Source organism: Numenius arquata, chromosome Z, assembly GCF_964106895.1.
Source record: "Numenius arquata chromosome Z, bNumArq3.hap1.1, whole genome shotgun sequence".
NCBI lineage: Eukaryota > Metazoa > Chordata > Aves > Charadriiformes > Scolopacidae > Numenius > Numenius arquata.
The window spans coordinates 46,156,955-46,174,302 of record NC_133616.1 but is presented as its reverse complement, the minus strand read 5'-3'; the positions used below and the strand labels follow the sequence as shown (position 1 = coordinate 46,174,302).

The 17,348-nt window shown below is 39.3% G+C and overlaps 1 protein-coding gene across 2 annotated transcripts in view; it reads right to left on the bottom strand.

Annotated features, from left to right (window-relative positions):
* The window catches only part of HABP4 (hyaluronan binding protein 4), a 28,198-nt gene that overhangs the window by 6,046 nt on the left and 4,804 nt on the right, over nucleotides 1–17,348 (bottom strand). Inside the window, exons 2-5 of one of the 2 annotated variants that reach the window (XM_074166448.1) lie at nucleotides 10,882–11,029; nucleotides 9,893–10,054; nucleotides 9,620–9,691; nucleotides 7,646–7,729 (exon numbers count right to left, since the gene is read on the bottom strand). In XM_074166448.1, coding sequence (XP_074022549.1) covers nucleotides 7,646–7,729; nucleotides 9,620–9,691; nucleotides 9,893–10,054; nucleotides 10,882–11,029 — 466 coding nt within the window. The remainder of the gene's footprint in view (nucleotides 1–7,645; nucleotides 7,730–9,619; nucleotides 9,692–9,892; nucleotides 10,055–10,881; nucleotides 11,030–17,348) is intronic. The other variant, XM_074166449.1, reaches the window with a different exon arrangement.

The following is a 17,348-nucleotide window of genomic DNA, read 5'->3' as shown; positions in this document are numbered from 1 at the left end:
CCAGTCAAAATTACAGAATATTTTCCTGAAGCACCTTGCATGTGACAGACAGAAGCAGAACTGAACAGTAAGACAGCCTTAAGTTTGGTCAGGATGAACATGGTATTAAATGCACTTTGCATATTTTTTATTTACTTTTTCTGCAAGTCCTGTACTATATGCCTACCCTCTAACATGTCTTCACGCTCTGTTATTTTGAAAACACCAGCTATATCAACCAGAAGTTAAAGGTTAAAAGACCAGCAAGAATTTTGTAGCTACATATTGATTAAGAAGGTCTGAAACTATATTAGAAGGACTGTTAAGAAAAAAAATAACCAGTTTAGTGAGTTAAATAAAAAGGATACTGGTGGTATGTCAGAGATAAAGACAAGACTAGGAAAGATGTGGGCCCTCTCCAGAAGGAAACCAGGAGACCTGCTCTCCCAGAATATGGAGAAGGCTGAGGTATAAGTGACTTTTTTGCCTCGTTCTTCACCAGCAACAGATCTTAGCACACCACCCAAGTTGCAGAAGGCAAAACCAGGGCTTATGAGAATGAAGAACCACCCAGTATAGGAGAAGATCAGGTTCAAGACCTTCTAAGGAACCTGAAGGTATACAAGCCCATGGGGCCTGATGAAATCCATCCACAGGTCCTGAGAGAGCTGGTGCATGAAGTTGCTAAGCTGCTTTCCGTCATATTTGAAAAGTTGTGGCAGTCTGGTGAAGTTCCCACTGACTGGAAAAAGGGAAACATAACCCCCACTTCCAAAAAGGGAAAAAAGGAAGACCTGGAGAACTACAGGCCGGTCTGTCTCACCTCTGTGCCCAGCAAGATGATGGAGCAGATCCTCCTGGAATCTCTGCTAAGGCACATGGGAAACGAGGTGATTGGTGACAGCCAACATGGCTTCACCAAGGGCAAGTCATGTCTGACAAATCTGGTGCCCTTCTACAATGGTGCTGCAGCACTGGGTAGATAAGGAGAGAGCAACAGACATCATCTACCTGGACTTATGCAAAGCGTTTGACACTGTCCCACATGACATCATGGTCTCTAAGTTGGTAAGACATGGATTTGATGGATGGACCACTAGGTAGATCAGGAACTGGCAAGGTGGCTGAACTCAAAGGGTTGTGGTCAACAGCTCGATGTCCAAGTGGAAACTAGTGATGAGTGCCATTCCTCAGCGGTCAGTACTGGGACCGGTGCTATTTAACATCTTTGTTGGTGACATGGACAGAGGGATTGAGTGTTTGCCAATGACACCAAGCTGTGTGGCACAGTCAACACACTGGAGGAGAGGGATGCCATCTAGAGGGACCTGGACAGGCTTGAGAGGTGGGCCCGTGCAAACCTTATGAAGTTCAACGAGGCTAAGCGCAATGGCCTGAACCTCAGTCACGGCAATCCCAGGCACAAATACAGGTTGGGCAGAGAATGGATTGAGAGCTGCCCTGAGGAGAAGGACTTGGGGGTGTTGGTGGGTGAGAAACTCAACATGAGCCAGCAATGCGCGCTGGCAGCCCAGGAAGCCAATTACATCCTGGGCTGCATCAAAATAACTGTGGCCAGCGGGTCAAGAGAGGTGATTTTGCCCCTCTACTCTGCTCCGATGAGACCCCACCTGGAGTACTGTGTCCAGTGCTGGAGTCCCCAACATAAGAAGGACATGGACCTGTTGGAATGGGTCCAGCAGAGGGCCACAAAGAGGATCAGAGGGCTGGAGCACCTCTCCTATGAAGACAGGCTGAGAGAGTTGGGGTTGTTCATCCTAGAGAAGAGAATGCTCCGGGGAGACCTTATAGCAGTACTTGGATGAAGGGGGCCTACAGGAGGGGTGAAGGGGGCCTACAGGAGGGGTGAAGGGGGCCTACAGGAGGGGTGAAGGGGGCCTACAGGAGGGGTGGGGAGGGGCTCTTTATCAGGGAGTGGAGCGATAGGACATGGGAAAATGGTTTTAAACTGAAAGAGGGGAGATTTAGATGAGATATTATGAAGAAATTCTTTACTGTGAGGATGGTGAGACACTGTAACAGGTCGGCCAGTAAAGCTTCAGATGGCCCATCCGTGGAAGTGTTTAAGGCCAGGCTGGATGGGGCTTTGAGCAACCTGGTCTAGTGGAAGGTGTCCCTTGCCCATGGCAGGTAGTTTGGAACTAGATGATCTTTAAGGTCCCTTTCAACCCAAACCATTCTATGAACGATGCAGCTTCTCCTGAAAAAACCCCAACAGATACTCTTCCATGTTTAAGAGTATTAAGAAACAATTGTACCCCAAACATTTATATCTGTTGTCCTTGTCCTGGGTCTGGCGGGGATAGGGTTAATTCTCCCCAGGACCTAGCAGGGACACAGGTATTCCATGCCATGTGAGCCATGCCCAGGGGGTAGCAGGAGCTGGCCGGGGAAGGGGAGGGACAGGGAGTCGGGGGGGGGGGGGGGGGGGGGGCGGAAGAGGAAGTCATTCCCCCGGGGGGAGCAGAGCGGTCGGGGGGCGTCCCGGGTGCGGTCGGCAAGCGGTGGTATCGTACTCGTGGTTGTATATTCCTCTGTCGGTGTTATTATTGTTGTTTCTTGCTCCCCTTGCTGTTCTGTTAAATTGCCTTTGTCTCAACCCACGAGTTTTTGCCTTTTTCCTCCGATTCTCCCTTCCCGGCCGCGCTGGCGGGGGGGGGCCCGATCTGAGCGAGCGGCTGCCACGTGGTCCTTTGTTGCCGTCTGAAGCCAAACCACGACAGTCCTCAAGAGTAAGAAGCTACATAGTTGATCAAAAATTACCTGAAGCTTCAGTTTTGGGAACAGGTGTTGGAAAAACATGACTAGTTGCAAGCACCCAGAGAAAGAAAGAAAAAAAAAAAAAAAAAGAGAAAGTAAGACAATAAAAAGGAGCTCTGTTAAATTGGTTTCCTTTCTTCCTAAGCCATTATCTCAGGACAGGATCAGTAAATTGCCTATCTGAACTTCAGGAAGTCCTTTGTCCTCCTCACCCAGTTAAGTTTTCACCAGGTTAGGGAGACACTGTTTCAGTCCTTGGCAAGAGCTGTAGAAAGATGTAGAACTGGTTGCAACAAGTACTTGCAAAGTAGCAATCAATCTTTCAATTTGCAAAAGAAAAACAAGCATTTGCGGGGAGCTTTAAGGCCAGTTCTGTGCAATTATCTACAATGTAGTACATAATACATTTGCTGCATTTTCTGTGGCACAAAGCTTGCAAAAGAAAAGGGCAATAGCTCAAGTGTTCAAGAATACTGAAGTGACACAATGCTAAACAGACCAAGTGATTTGAAAACAAGCAACCAAAACAACCACCACCAAGAAGTCCCAAGCACAAGTAGGAATACTACTCTCAGCCAAAAGTATCAGCTGCCCAAACACAGAAAGAACTGAAGAGCAGAAGTTCTGAAGGAGGAATCCCAACCCCCCAAACCATGCAAGAGTATTGCAGGTAACCCAGTCAAGCTGAACTTTAAATAAACAGCATTTGTCCCTTATGAAACAGCATACATTATAAGGAGACCATCAAGAGTTTTATTTGGAACAGATGACACTGCTGGTAGAGTGGAACAATGTCTCAGCTGAATAATGTCTTCGAGGGAACACTTAGAAACTCCAGAATGGAACTGCAAGACAGATATGAGGTCTAAAATATGTGATCTACATGGGAAGGCTTTAAAGAGATACTGAGGGGGAAACATACATAACACTTAAAAATAAAGAAAATTTTGCATATCCATGATGTTAAGGCAAGACACCCACATGGAGAAAAAAAACCCAAACACAGTAGTTTCAATTTTCAAAGTATTGGAAAGACCGTCAATTGACATTGAAATCTCTATCAATAGAGGACATTCAAATCAACCAGACAAGTATAAGAAGAGGCGCAGGTATGGTTGGTCATGCCTTGGGTCAGCAATATCCCTTTCAGATCTAAATTTCCATGATTGTAAGACAAGATGAGGACATTTCATTACACACAGCAACTTCACCTCTCAAAAAAAAAAAAAAAAGCAATCACTGGTGTTGCTTTGAAAAGTACTCATCTATCAAAAACAACCACTTGCCTGTTCTAAAGGAAATACTGGTCGATTTACACTGCAAATGTTTGTCTTTTCAACTCAAAAAAATTTGATTTTTACTCCAAAGTATGGTTTCAACTGCTAGGTTATTAGCAGTACAAATTTGTTTTAGGATGCCAAGACTCCCAAGGGGAAACACCTCTGATTAGTGAAGCACAGCAACAGGAACCTGCATATCACATTTTGTATAGAGACTCAATTGTAGGAACTTGTTCTGGGCACCAAGCCTGTATGGAAGCGCACTCTGCATTACTTTCTACCTTTTAACCTTACACATTTTCAGTAACTGTTTGCTGTGTATTTTCATTAATTAAGTTAATAAGCTCCTTGGCACACCAATAATCGTGCTTACAAAAACACTGCCAGGCACCTAAGCGCAGCCTCAGGACATGAACAAACTGAATACACAATGCAAGTCCATACCAAAACACCAAACAGGAGCCATCAGCAACAGTTCCTACTGCTTCAGTGTTTTCAATGGATGACTATAACTCTCTAGTTAGACCTTGTTTACTATGCATACCTTTCTTGCAGGAACTGCTCTACGTGAACACGTTATGCATGCAGAAATGTGAATGGAAAAGAATGACATTCAATTCAGTGGTTTGGCTGATTATTTTCATATCATTAAAAATAATGATAGTGGGTCTTTTTCAGGTCAGTTTTTGTATTATTTGGCTGCACAAAGCAAATTTTTATTCAGCTTTTATTAAGAAATCAATGACATGAATCTTTCCTATTAAACATAATTGACAGGTGCATTACCACCAGTTATAGCAAAGTTCAAAAGGTAGACAAGGTAAGAGCAAGCAACAACTGTACAAGTTAACTATAGAAGAAAAACACTCAACCAAATACTTATGAAGATCTGGCCTGGTCTATGGATAGCTTTATGACACTATTAAAAACAACAACAAAAAAAAACCCACAACAAAAAAACCAACAACAGAAAACCCAAACAAAACCAAAATAAGAAAAACAAACATGAAAGGTAACTAGCTCAGCAAACTTGAAGACAAATTTTGAAGGTTCCCTATTAAATGACCAGACGAATACATAGCTCTACCAAAAAGAAATAAAGTCTTGTGTGAAGAAATGGAAGAAAACCCCACAGAATAAATACTAACTCTGCAAATATCATAGATAGGAATTGATTAGAATATGTGTTGTACTGAATAAAAAGAAAAAAACTTTTCATTTGAATTACCAGCCATTGGAAGTGTGTTACATTGTTCAGACTGTGAAGACAAGTTCAACAGAAAGCAGCTGTGAGGAAAGCTTATACTGCTGTACTATTTATATATTTTGTACTTATTACTTGCAACAAAACCCCCACAACTATTAGCATGCAGTTTGGGATGCGATAAACAGAGATAGATATTGTTGATACACTTAAGGAAATTTGAAGATACAGAAAAAAAAAACTTGGTTTATATTATGAAAGTCTCAAAGAAACTCTTGTCCTGCAGTACTTTGCAAATAGAAGCTCAAAAACAGCAATGTGGACACAGTCCAAAAGGCAAGACCACATAAATACCAGAGTTGCACCGAAATTATTAGCTAGTACCACACTAGGAAGTTATACAGTATCTCCACGCAGAAAGATTATTCCCAATTTACTGCAATACATTTTTCTTTTTCTTGTAAATGGAAACAGTTACAACAGGAAAGAGAATGAGAGAAGAAACAAACCCAAGTTTTTCATGTATTCCTCAATACATGCACACAACTGCAATAAAGTAGTGGAAAAGAAATTAATTTCTTGGAGACTTTGCATTTAAGAGTCAAAATGACAACAATCCTAGCAGTAGCTTAGAGTGAACACACGCTCCCACACCCTCAATATTGAGGCTGTAGTGAAAGTGGAAGGTAACCTTGCTAGGATCTTTTGCTGGTGTGTTACCTGCCAGAAAACAGCAACTCTGGACAGCAGAGGCAACGTAAGCATACAAGGCAACAACAAAAATAATTCCACCTTGTTAAGGTGGATGCCATACAGCTATCCCTAATTACCTAAGCACTAGTCGTAGAATGTGTCCTCTTTATTTTAAAATACATAGAGTCACCAAGCTGACACTACGTCCAAAGGTAAGTGCAATGAGGTACATGTAATTCATATTTTGTATATAGACTTGTGAGTTCTCAGGACAATATTTACCACACTGAAAAGAGTACATGATGCAGAATTTTGTACTTGTAGATTACTTGCATTTTTTGAATCTTATGGATTTCAATGGACTATTCCTAAACGAAGCTTTTTTTAAAAAAAAATAAAAAACAAACACACAAAATGAAGAGGTTTAGTCTGAGTACCTTGTTATCTTTGAGAAAGGGAAAAGAGTTAAAGAAACTGTCAGATTCTTTTGCCACTAGATATACTTCTCATGCCTTATGCTTTACAAGGATCCGATGTCAGGATACACGTATAAAGAGCTTGAATTGGAGAAGAAACAAATACAAGTCTGAAACAAGTAAGGGTACCAGTATTTGACAAAAAAAGCTGAATAACTGTTCTCATGTTTAGCTAATACAGTGCATTTTTAACAGTTTATCTGCACTACCCACCTGATTTAAGTTAGTCTAGAAACAGTTTTCTGGAAATCAAATCGTAGTCATTCAGCTTCAGAGACAGATTTTCCCATGTATATATATTAAAAGCTAGTTTAAAATTAAAAGAATCAAAGCTATCTCAACTCAACTTCTTACAGGGTTATAGAACCTGAACACACAAAACAGGTTTTGCAGTCTAGTCAGCTTTATAATTAAGAAGTGAACCAAGGCCACTAATGACTGTAGCTGCATCATTACGTAAAAAAGGCTTCATAGCAAGCTAATTTCTCTTCATAGCAGAAGAGAAGGCTGAGATATTGCACTGACCCTCATTCACTCACTAGGAGATATTCACTACATGCTATTTGACTATTCTTTAAAGTCTCTCACTTGGACAAGGTTGTCCAGTTACTTTTTCTTAAGCTAGTTGTTTATTTGCTGTGAAGTAAGTTCTCACTGGACACTGACAAGAACAAAAGCCAGAAGACAAGGGGTAGATTTCTCTTTCAATTTCCCTACTTCTAAGGCTCACTGCAAGACCATTTCCAGCAAGTTTTTCAAGTTCTACACAGGCCCCTCATGATGACAACTGCATGGTATTAGTGCTTGATGAATACCGACTTAAAGAATTTTATCTTAATGCAATTTAAGTGTCTTTATACAATTGCATAGGCACCTTGAATACCTTTTTGGCATAAAGAATGTCACAATGCAGGGCAGTTTTTATGTATCACCCAAGTTGAAAGGGTAGCAGACCATATGTAGCTGCTCCTTAAACTATGACCAAATCTCAGGAACATAAGCATCACTGGGCAATTAAATGCAATTTGCAGCTGTATAAACCAAGCTTTAGTCAGAACTAGGGATGCATTTTCTTGACTTACAAATATTTAAAAATAGAAAAGCTTTTTCTATATGTGCACTAGCAAAACTTCACAGTTCACATTTCAAGTGTGCCTCCCAATACAAGTGTATCAGTAACAGTCAATTGTTTTCTTTGCATTTAGAAAGAAAATATTTCAACCAGACTATACTTGTTCAGAGGCTCTCCTTCAGATGCCCCTGGCTGCTCAGCTGTTTCTGCAGTCTCTTCCATAGGAGCAGTCTGTTCCATCCCACTAAAACAGTAAACAGAAAAACCACAAAGTCTTCATGGGTCACATTGGAAAAAAAAACTTGCAGATCAATACCTCACTTTTTTCCAGAATTCCTTGGGAAGGGAAAAAATAGAGGAGAAAAACTCTAGGATCATAAGCAGAAAGTAGGTCTACTAAGTGACTAGTTGAGCAACTAACAAAATGAGAAGTATTAGGAAAATCCAGCTTCCTTGTACTTTTAATCAGAAAAGTGAAAAGCATGCACAAAGACAAAATAATTTAATTGCAAATACTAATACCAGTACTTGATTACCGTATATCACTGATGTTTGGGTTTGTCTTTTTGTTTCTTTTCAACTATTAAAATGGAAAAATTGATACTCCAAGTTTGTACCTTCTGTAACATGGACATTAGTTCACTGTCAAATGTGAGCAGTAGCATACTTTCATGCTACTGATAGGCATATGTATTCAAAATTAACGTCTTCTAGCTTCGATGCATTGACCACTATTCAGGAACAGACATACTCTTGGAATTGTTTAGACAACTCCAATTTAATGTCACTTCTACCACACACACCACATCACAAGGAATTATAGATATCTCATGTTTATATCATAAGTTCTGATGCTACTGAACTTAAAAAAATTAACTAGGGAGAATAAATATAAGGGATCTTAAATCTCTTGTACTTTATGAAGTTCACACAACATTCCCTGACATGCTACAGAAGCTACTTTTGTGCTTTTGTTCAGCTAGATTTGTGTTCAGAAGTATGTTCCTTTGTTTTGAAAGACTAGAGTACCTAACCAATATTTTACTTTTAGTATGAAATATTATAGAAGAGAGAAGCAAGTACAGCCTTTCAGAAGAAGCTGGAATATCAAACCCCAAAATTATTACCCATCAAGGCTGTACTTTTCTACCTTTTAGCCAGATTGCCTGAATCCATGATCTAAGTTTTAAAAATAAAATTTTATTTCTAAAACAATTTTGTGAATGAGTGGGTACACTGCCAGAGATCTTTGCTGTAAGTTCAAAGCACTGCCTTTTTGCTGCCCTTTATCAGCCTCCAATTAACGGGTTCTAGAGGCATAGGAGAAGAAAAGCTACTGGAAAGAGTAGCACGTTGATAGGTGCAAAGAATGGACAAAAGCTGACACTTCCAGTGAGCTTTTTGCAAATCTGAACAGAAACTAATGTAAGAAAGACAGAATTGAAAATTCCCCTTTTATTAATCTAGTTGACCATTAATAAGCCATCACATTCTGTTATTGATCCTCCTGTGCCCTTCAAAATGTATTTCAGAAGTACAGTCAGCTAAATATTACCTCAAAACCCACACCGAATTGTATTACAGCTTTGCAATTTAGAAATGATACTTAAACATGAGAAAAAGAAATTGGACTTTAAGCTCACTAACACAGTTTCAATCTTTTAATCAGCCTCTTGTAGCAATGACATTAGATATCACACACTCTACTATTGACAAAAGCCATAACTTCAGTTAAAAGACAATTTGCCCCGAGTCAAAAGATTCTGGCAGTCCTAACTGAAGAAACAATAGCATGCCTTTGCTACAATTTAATCTCACCAACATGAAAGAAACTAGTTCAGAAAACTGTAAAACTACGTTCATCACAACAATTAATAGAAAGCAAGGCTTATGAAGCTCAAAATGGATATGAAACTGATGAACAGAAAATTATGACCTAAGGTGGGCCATGGAAAATGATGATCTATGGTGGGCATAGTTTATGTATATGTTAAGTATAACTTAGTTAAGTATAATATTAATATAATATAGTATAATTATATATAATATATTATATATTATAATATATTATAGTATAATATAATATAATATATTAATATAATATTAATATAACATAGTTAAGTATATGTTGTACCTTGTATCATCTTTAATTGTTCCCCAGTTGTGAGCTCCACCTCCACTCTTTTTGTCATCTGCTTTCATACCTCTAGAGACAGAAACAGTGTTATATGAGTTTAAGAGCTTTTTTTTCATTAGGGCCTCAAACTAAATCCAATATTGACTTTTTGCCAGCCAACTTGGATATAGAAGAGGGGAACAGAATACAGTTCTAGAACAGAGACACTACTGCAGTGCTGACTACTGTTTACTTGTACACCACATAAGTAGCAGGTTACAGAACACTTACATTTTATCATTCCCACTTTGTCTTTCAAATCCCCGTTTTCCTCTTTGGTCAAAACCATTGAAACTTCTATTTATTCCACCACCTCTTCCTCTACCTCGCATTCCACCTCTTCCTCCGCCATGACCTCTTACTGGCCCTTCATGGTCTAATCTTTTGATTGGTCTAAAAAGAAGATTTCTAGTCAGATTTTTGTTTCTATAGAACAATTAACAAGGAGTAAAAAAATTGTATGGTTGTATTTGTGCAGCTGTGAAAGAAGTCAGTAAGAGAGCTACCATGCAATTTTTAGAGTGCATCTTTACACAGCGCACAGTACAGTTGTTTGAGTTTTGTCATTAAAATGGACATAAACTGAACTCGGGGGGAACTATGACATATTTAGCAAGAAACAGTTCCACTGTCTAAACCCAGATTTATAGACAACTGCTAAAAATTTCAGGGACTTTGTTAAATAACGAATATTGTGATACAAAGTAAAAACAGCCATGCTCTCAAGTGTTAAGGGTTTATGTGGAATTTTCTAGTATTTATATAGAAAGCAAAATTGATATACATTCACTGTCCAAGCAGTAAATAGTACAACAAAGGTTTAGTAGTAAACCTTTAAAGTTTAAATAATAAACAAAGGTTTCATCTTGAACTATAAAATTAATTCAACATGGAACTTGCACCACATGTTCTGCAAAGCTTGGTACACGAGCTCAGAAATGAACATGTATGCTGCAGACTAGGGGTCACATTTTCAGATCTTTACACTTTTCAGTTTTGCCTTTTATTTCTAACATTTAACAAAACTGCTGTAAATTGATCTGTAAGGAAGCTGGAATTACAGCTAATGGGCATGAACTAAGTATCTTGCAACAAATCTACACACTAATAATGCAACCATGTCTTCATGTCATATCTGGCTACTAGATCTCTTTTTAAGAAAGTTACTTCTTCCCTTCCCACCCCGTGCAGATCCTTACTTCTCCCAGTATGATACATACCTTTCCACTGTGAATTCCACTTGTCCTTCTGCTTCACAGGAATGGTATTGCCTGAAAGATGGTCTCCATTCAGTTTTGTCTTGTTTCACTTCTGTACCTCTGTTATTGAATCTTTGCTCTTCACCTCGCTTCGGTGCTCGCTTCTGGCCTAAACACACAGATATAGATTACTAGCAGTTTAATAATAACTGAATTGCAGTTACCAAACTGACTGAAATGAGTTGGTTACACCTTACAGTCTTCTGCTTTACTCTCTCCAGTCCCAAACCCACCAAAATATTAAAAGCACTTACAGTTAATGTTGCCAGACACTGTGTGTTTTAAAGACATCTACTTATTTTCCCTTCTGTATTGATGAACCTGTCTTCAGCAAAAATAGTACATATGTTGACATGCCTCAGACATTTCCAGAAAAGACAGGCTAAAGAAAAATCTCATTTTACTCACATTAAGCCAAAGAAATGGAAAACAAAATCTGTTTCTCTCATGTTCTCTTAAAGATCTTGCTAGCATACTACAGGATAAGGCAGAGAAGTGATGCCGTGAAAGACGAAATCAGGACTCAATAGTCGGGATGACTATTAAGCAGGTATCCTTTATTGCAGCGCTGGACGCACAGGGGATAGCTCCTCCAAATGTGCGTGCCCGACAGAGTCAGTTTAACAACATATATGCACACCATACACACATATTCATGCAAGGAGTTTTAACATATTCATTAGTTTCCAGTAACTCATTACCATATGCTACCTCCCTCTTGGAGCCCCCCATTTGTCAGAGATAAGATAACATTGTGCTGGCCTCACAATTGCTATCTACATAGGTACCTTCCTGTCTTGTTACTTATCGTAGCTCTGCAGGGGTGTAGGCCCCTATTTGTGGTCAGCCAAGTTATATTTGCTAAGCAAACCTTCAAGCCATACCTAGCCTTATTCTTTAATTCAGAAGCTTCAATGGAAGACATGAATTGCAAGACAGCTGCAGGAGCAATGAGGGTGGGTAAAAGAGGAGGCCTATTAGAGACAGACGTTAATTGCTGATCACGAGATAGCACACCTCCTGCCAGATGAGCTGAAATTAGAAGTCTGAGCCTGCATGTCTACTTTAAGCTCACAGCTATGATATCCAACAACCAGAAGAGGGTTGTTACTGTTCTGTGGAAGAGAGGACTATTCAACAACACTACAAGTCACTGAGTTTAAGTAGCAGAAACCCAAGCAGTAAGTACAAAGCCTCCAACACTACTAATTGATTCTAGAATGTCAAATTCTGAGATAAAACATATTTAAGCTTTCTGGGGTTTTGTTCAGACATTGTCAGCATTAAGAAGCAGCAGGCTGGGCAGGGTGGAGAGAAATTGTGTATTATAAAACAGAATACATTGAGGTTATCCACTCAACCCATATAAACCTAGCATAGGATTAAAGTTAATTATGTGTTTCCTTCCCCATTTTCCCAAATTCTGTGCTCTATTTAGGACAAAGTTCTCCAGAAGCAAGCAAGCCTTTTGTCTGCTTGGCCCCTATACTTACACTATTGGCTGAAAAAGGTGTTGGTTTAAGTTAATCAGCAGAAACACTGCTCTCGGACCAAGAAAACTGATCTATTCTTTCTACAAAAAGCACCTGTGCACCGCTAAGCAAGTTACTGAACTGAGGTTACTCGCATTGGACAAGTGACAGTCCTGTCAGCTGTACCTCCGTTGCTAGCACAGAAAGAGAAAAAAGCCTATTGTCACAATATTAAGAAACAAATTAATTCATAGCTCCATAGAAATGCCCATATAAGATCTCTGATCAAAGCCTAGGCGGCAAACATTAAGTCTGTAACACCACATTTAAAAAGAAAACTTCAAAGAACTATCCACTCAGTGAATAAAGTGGAAAAGTGGTCAATACAGCATTTTGTATTTAGTAAGGACAGTCTTATCTGTACACAGAAGACAGTTTTATTTGTGCTGCAGAAGCAACCTTAGCTTATGTTTTCTTTAACCTACAAACCACTTGACATAATATATTCCAGTAATTTTCCCTTCTCGAGATTTTTTGAGTTGCTTGATCCCTAGAGCAGTAAGAATATTCCAGTACCTGAAGGAGGCCTACAGGAGAGATGAGGAGGAACTCTTTATCAGGGAGTGTAGCAATAGGATGAGGGGTAATGGTTTTAAACTGAAAGAGGGGAGATTAAAGAATTTTTTCCTAATATCTACTGTGAGGGTAGTGAGGCACTGGAACAGGTTGCCCAGGGAAGTTGTGGATGCCCCATCCCTGGAAGTGTTTAAGGCCAGGCTGGATGGGGCTTTGAGCAACCTGCTCTAGTGGAGGTGTCCCTGCCCATGGCAGGGGAGTTGGAACTCAATGATGTTTAAGCTCCCTTCCAACTCTAACCATTCTATGATTTCCATCCCCCAAATTACTATGTAATCTCTGGATAAAGGGCAATTTTTGAAATCAGTTTCTGATTGAGGTTTTCAAACCAGGATACTTTAATAAAGAGCAAAATTATAAAGAACACAGAATTGTACATGCTGTTCAGAAACCTGCCTGCTCTATGCACATCTCAACTATACCACCAACTATACAAGTGCTAATTTCAAATTCGAATCTTGCTATGGAAAAAGTGACTACTCATTTCTGACCTCATTTTTACTTACTTTGCTTGGATCTGAATGTGCAATTGCAATACAAAAGTGCATTTTTATTTAATTTTGAGACTCTCACTGTCTATCAGAAACATAAGTTATTTGAAACAGAATAACTTAGCAAGGATGCTGCAGTCAGAGACCACCTTCCTTACTTCATATTAACCTCAGTTTCACTTTCAGATTCAAATAACTCCTTAAAACTAGTAAAGCAATGTGGGGGAAAAAAAAAAAAAAGAGAAGATGCAAGGGTCATTTTAAAAATATGGGCTCTGGCTGTGTTACTACTTTAAGTACTACTTAAAAGTACTTCAAAACATGTCTTCTTGCCAGATATGCCAGTGTCCCTAGCATTGAGCATACTAGACAAAGCAGTAAGATTTACTCTGATTTCAGTGCAAGGCTATTTCACTCTGATTCTAACAGGTGGCTATAATTACTGCAGACATTTTAAATACTAGAATGATTATTTGTGGCACTTATTACTTGCATAAAAACATTTTTAACTGATTTAGCAGACATGCAGCAGAGGACTAAAACAGTATGCAGCAACTACACCTCTCTAATAAGCAGGGTCACCCTCACGGCAGAAGCTTTTGACTGCTTGTGAATCAGTTCAAATGCCAGCACAACTTTCAGCTCTGCATATAAGGGCAAACTCAACTAGAGCCTGGCATCAGTGATAACACAAGTTACCCAATTTTAATCCTCTGCTATATGTCTATCCCAATGCAGACTCATTTTTATTTCAGGAGCTGAAGGTCCACCTACCCTTTGGGGAAAAAAAACAAACAAACAAAACATGAGCAATCTTGCATAGCACTGCCATAACAGCTTTCACTTAAAAAACAGGGCTATGCTTTGAATGCTCATTAACTACCTCTTCAAGTGCACACCAATTTTGCCCACTTGTTTGCATACGTAGACTAGTATGCAGGTCTTCTTCAAAACCACAAAAAAAGCTCTGGAGTTTGTGGATCACCTACTTGAGGTCTTAAAAACATCTTGCTGAAAACCAAAGATCACCCTTTTCCAGTCACCAAGTTTAGCCTTTAAGGTGGTTTTCCTGTGACTTACACCTGTATTCAGCTGAAGATGTTGCCCACCATTCCCCAACTCACCACCACTTCCCCAGGAGGTTACTGCAGCAGCCCAGTCTGTCGGCTGAGTTTTGCCTGTCACTTTTCTTTCTAAACTGAGAAATCAGAAAAGAAATCTGATGCTTAAACTGTTTGAACACATCCAGCTTTTTTTTTTCCAGAAGCAGCAGCTGAGTTATTATTAGAGAGTAAGACATCTGTAAATACTAAAAATACCAGGTACAAGACCTAGACATTGCTGGAGAAAAAAAGTCAGTTTTACTAGCTGCTGTTAAAACTCATACAGCACTAACATACAATTACATAGTTTTTGCTTTCCCCACAATAATACTTTATTACCAGTATTAGTTTTGTTTATACTGCAGCATTGAGACAGGAAGACTTTCTAGAAAAGTGTTTTTAATAAGTATCACAGCACTCACAACTGGGAAAGCAGAAATTGTATTTTTAAGACGTGCATTGCCTGGTTTCCTAAATACTGGATCTCTATGTACTAACAGTCAGATTTAAAACAGTGCAGCAAAACCCAGCTGCCTTTGCAGTGTTGTTGTCATCTCCCTTTCACCAAGTTCTTCTATCCATATCACTTATCCTCAAATAAGTGGGACTATTGCCCAGGAAGAGAGTTTTTTAGGTTTTGTGGACTCTTCACCAGCCTCTACCGCAACAGCATGCTCTCAACTTTTTTTTTAATTGTTAGTTTTAAGGGAAAAAAAAAGATTTTTGTGCAGCAGACCTTGACTTTAGAAGTGCCTCACAAGGAGCCCACCTGGCAACTGCTATCAGTGATTACAAGTTAGAGAAATAAATAAATAAATAAATAAATCTTTCTCAATTTTCTCCATTCCGTTATGTAAGGATCATGGCAGATGAGAGTGGCAGCTGACATGCAATTCATGGGCTGAGGGAGGTTACTGCTGCAAAGAGCATCAAAACCTTGTATTCTGACCAAAACTCCAGTAGACAATGCTGCATCACAGTGTTTTATGAATTCACACAAGGCTGAGATCAACTCAACCCACCAAAACAGGCAACACTCAAATCAAGTGAGACAATTCCATCAATGCCCCACTTCCACAAATACAGTCTGGGATGAAGAAGTGACAAATGAAGAGTTATTTGTATTTTGCCCAAGTAGTACACACGGGAACAGAGGAAAGGCAAACTGAGTGTTTTCATTCAGTTAGGAGGAACATTAGAGCAACCACAGTAGCCAGATGAAAGACTTGTATATCTTATTGCATGTATTTGAAGAAAGAAAAAAGCAATGACAAAACACTTTCCATCTGGGAATCTAGCCTTAGAGGTTTTCTGAATCAAAGACTATGAGCACTGATTTACGGAGGATAGATCCACAGATGGACTCCCATGTCTTTACCCAGACTGCTGTCTGAATAGATATGTGCTTTGATATATCCACGTCACCCTACAGCAACAAGTGTCACAGGTGCATTATAGTCACAGTAGAAAAAGCATTCTTTCTCCTTATCTTACAAAATCTGTCTGAAATTATATCCCTTTATTTCTGTATAATAAGAAACAATAAATATTCCTTGCTTTCTCCATGTCTCACCTGCAGTTCTATATACACTCCATTTGCAACCTCAGACACCTCCGCTCAAAAAAAAAACCTGAATTTTTATTTCCCCCAATACAAAAATCATTCTGTAAGTTTCATCATGCATGTCACTCTAGTGTGCTTCTTCTAGTTTTAACATTTGTGAGGTGACCAATAGAGCACACTTCAAGATGTGGGAAGCTGAGATTCCTTCAAAGGCACATCAATTCCTTTTATATTTTCCTTGCTACTGCTATCTCAGTAATCCCCAACACCGCTTCTCTCCTAGTTTGGCAACTCAAAACAGACCTGCTGTTCTACCCTTATCAGTTCCAATGACTCCAAGCTCTCCTTACTTAACTACAATAGTCTGAATTAGAAAAATCTTCCACATTGCAATATAGCTTGAAACGCTGCCCCCTGTTCTCCCATACGTATTACTTTACACTTACTGATAGTGCATTTCCTGTCATTTTATAGCTCATTTACAGTACATAATTTGTGTCATTGCCCTGCAACTCTTTCTCCACTGGGCTAAATAACCTTGTACCAGCAAGCTTCCATTATTTATTCCTCTCACAGCTCTTTTATCACAGACTTCCCACCCACATACATATGCACAAAATAAAAAAAAAAAAAAAAATTAAATTGTGCTTAAAATTTTTAATTTCAGACAAGTTTCCACTTTCCTGTAGATATTAAAACAATGCCAACAGCAGCACAGTCACTGGTCCCAAATCCAAATCCCTCTTCCCACTTATTCCAAGACACCCTCCTTTCCTCTGCTTTCAGCTTAACAGCTCATTTTTAGATGAAAAAATCTGAAGCTCAAGAAACAATTTAATGGGAGTTCAGAGGCCATGAAGTAAGAACCAAAACCAAACAGGAATACCACTCTGGCTGGTCTGGAATGAGGGCAAGTGGAGAAACTGTGCTATAATTCAAGGATCTCTCTCATGAATTTTGGCTGCATGAAAAGATGCTACTTCATTACCGTCTCAGTAACACAATAATACCTATACATGGACAACTGATCCTCCTTTACAATAAAGCTGCATAATTGGAAACAGTTAGACAGTTCACACTCTCAGGGACTTATTTTGCTGTATTTCAGAGTATAGCAGATTTAAGCCTGTACAACCTTACTTTCTCCCCTTTCCATGTGTAT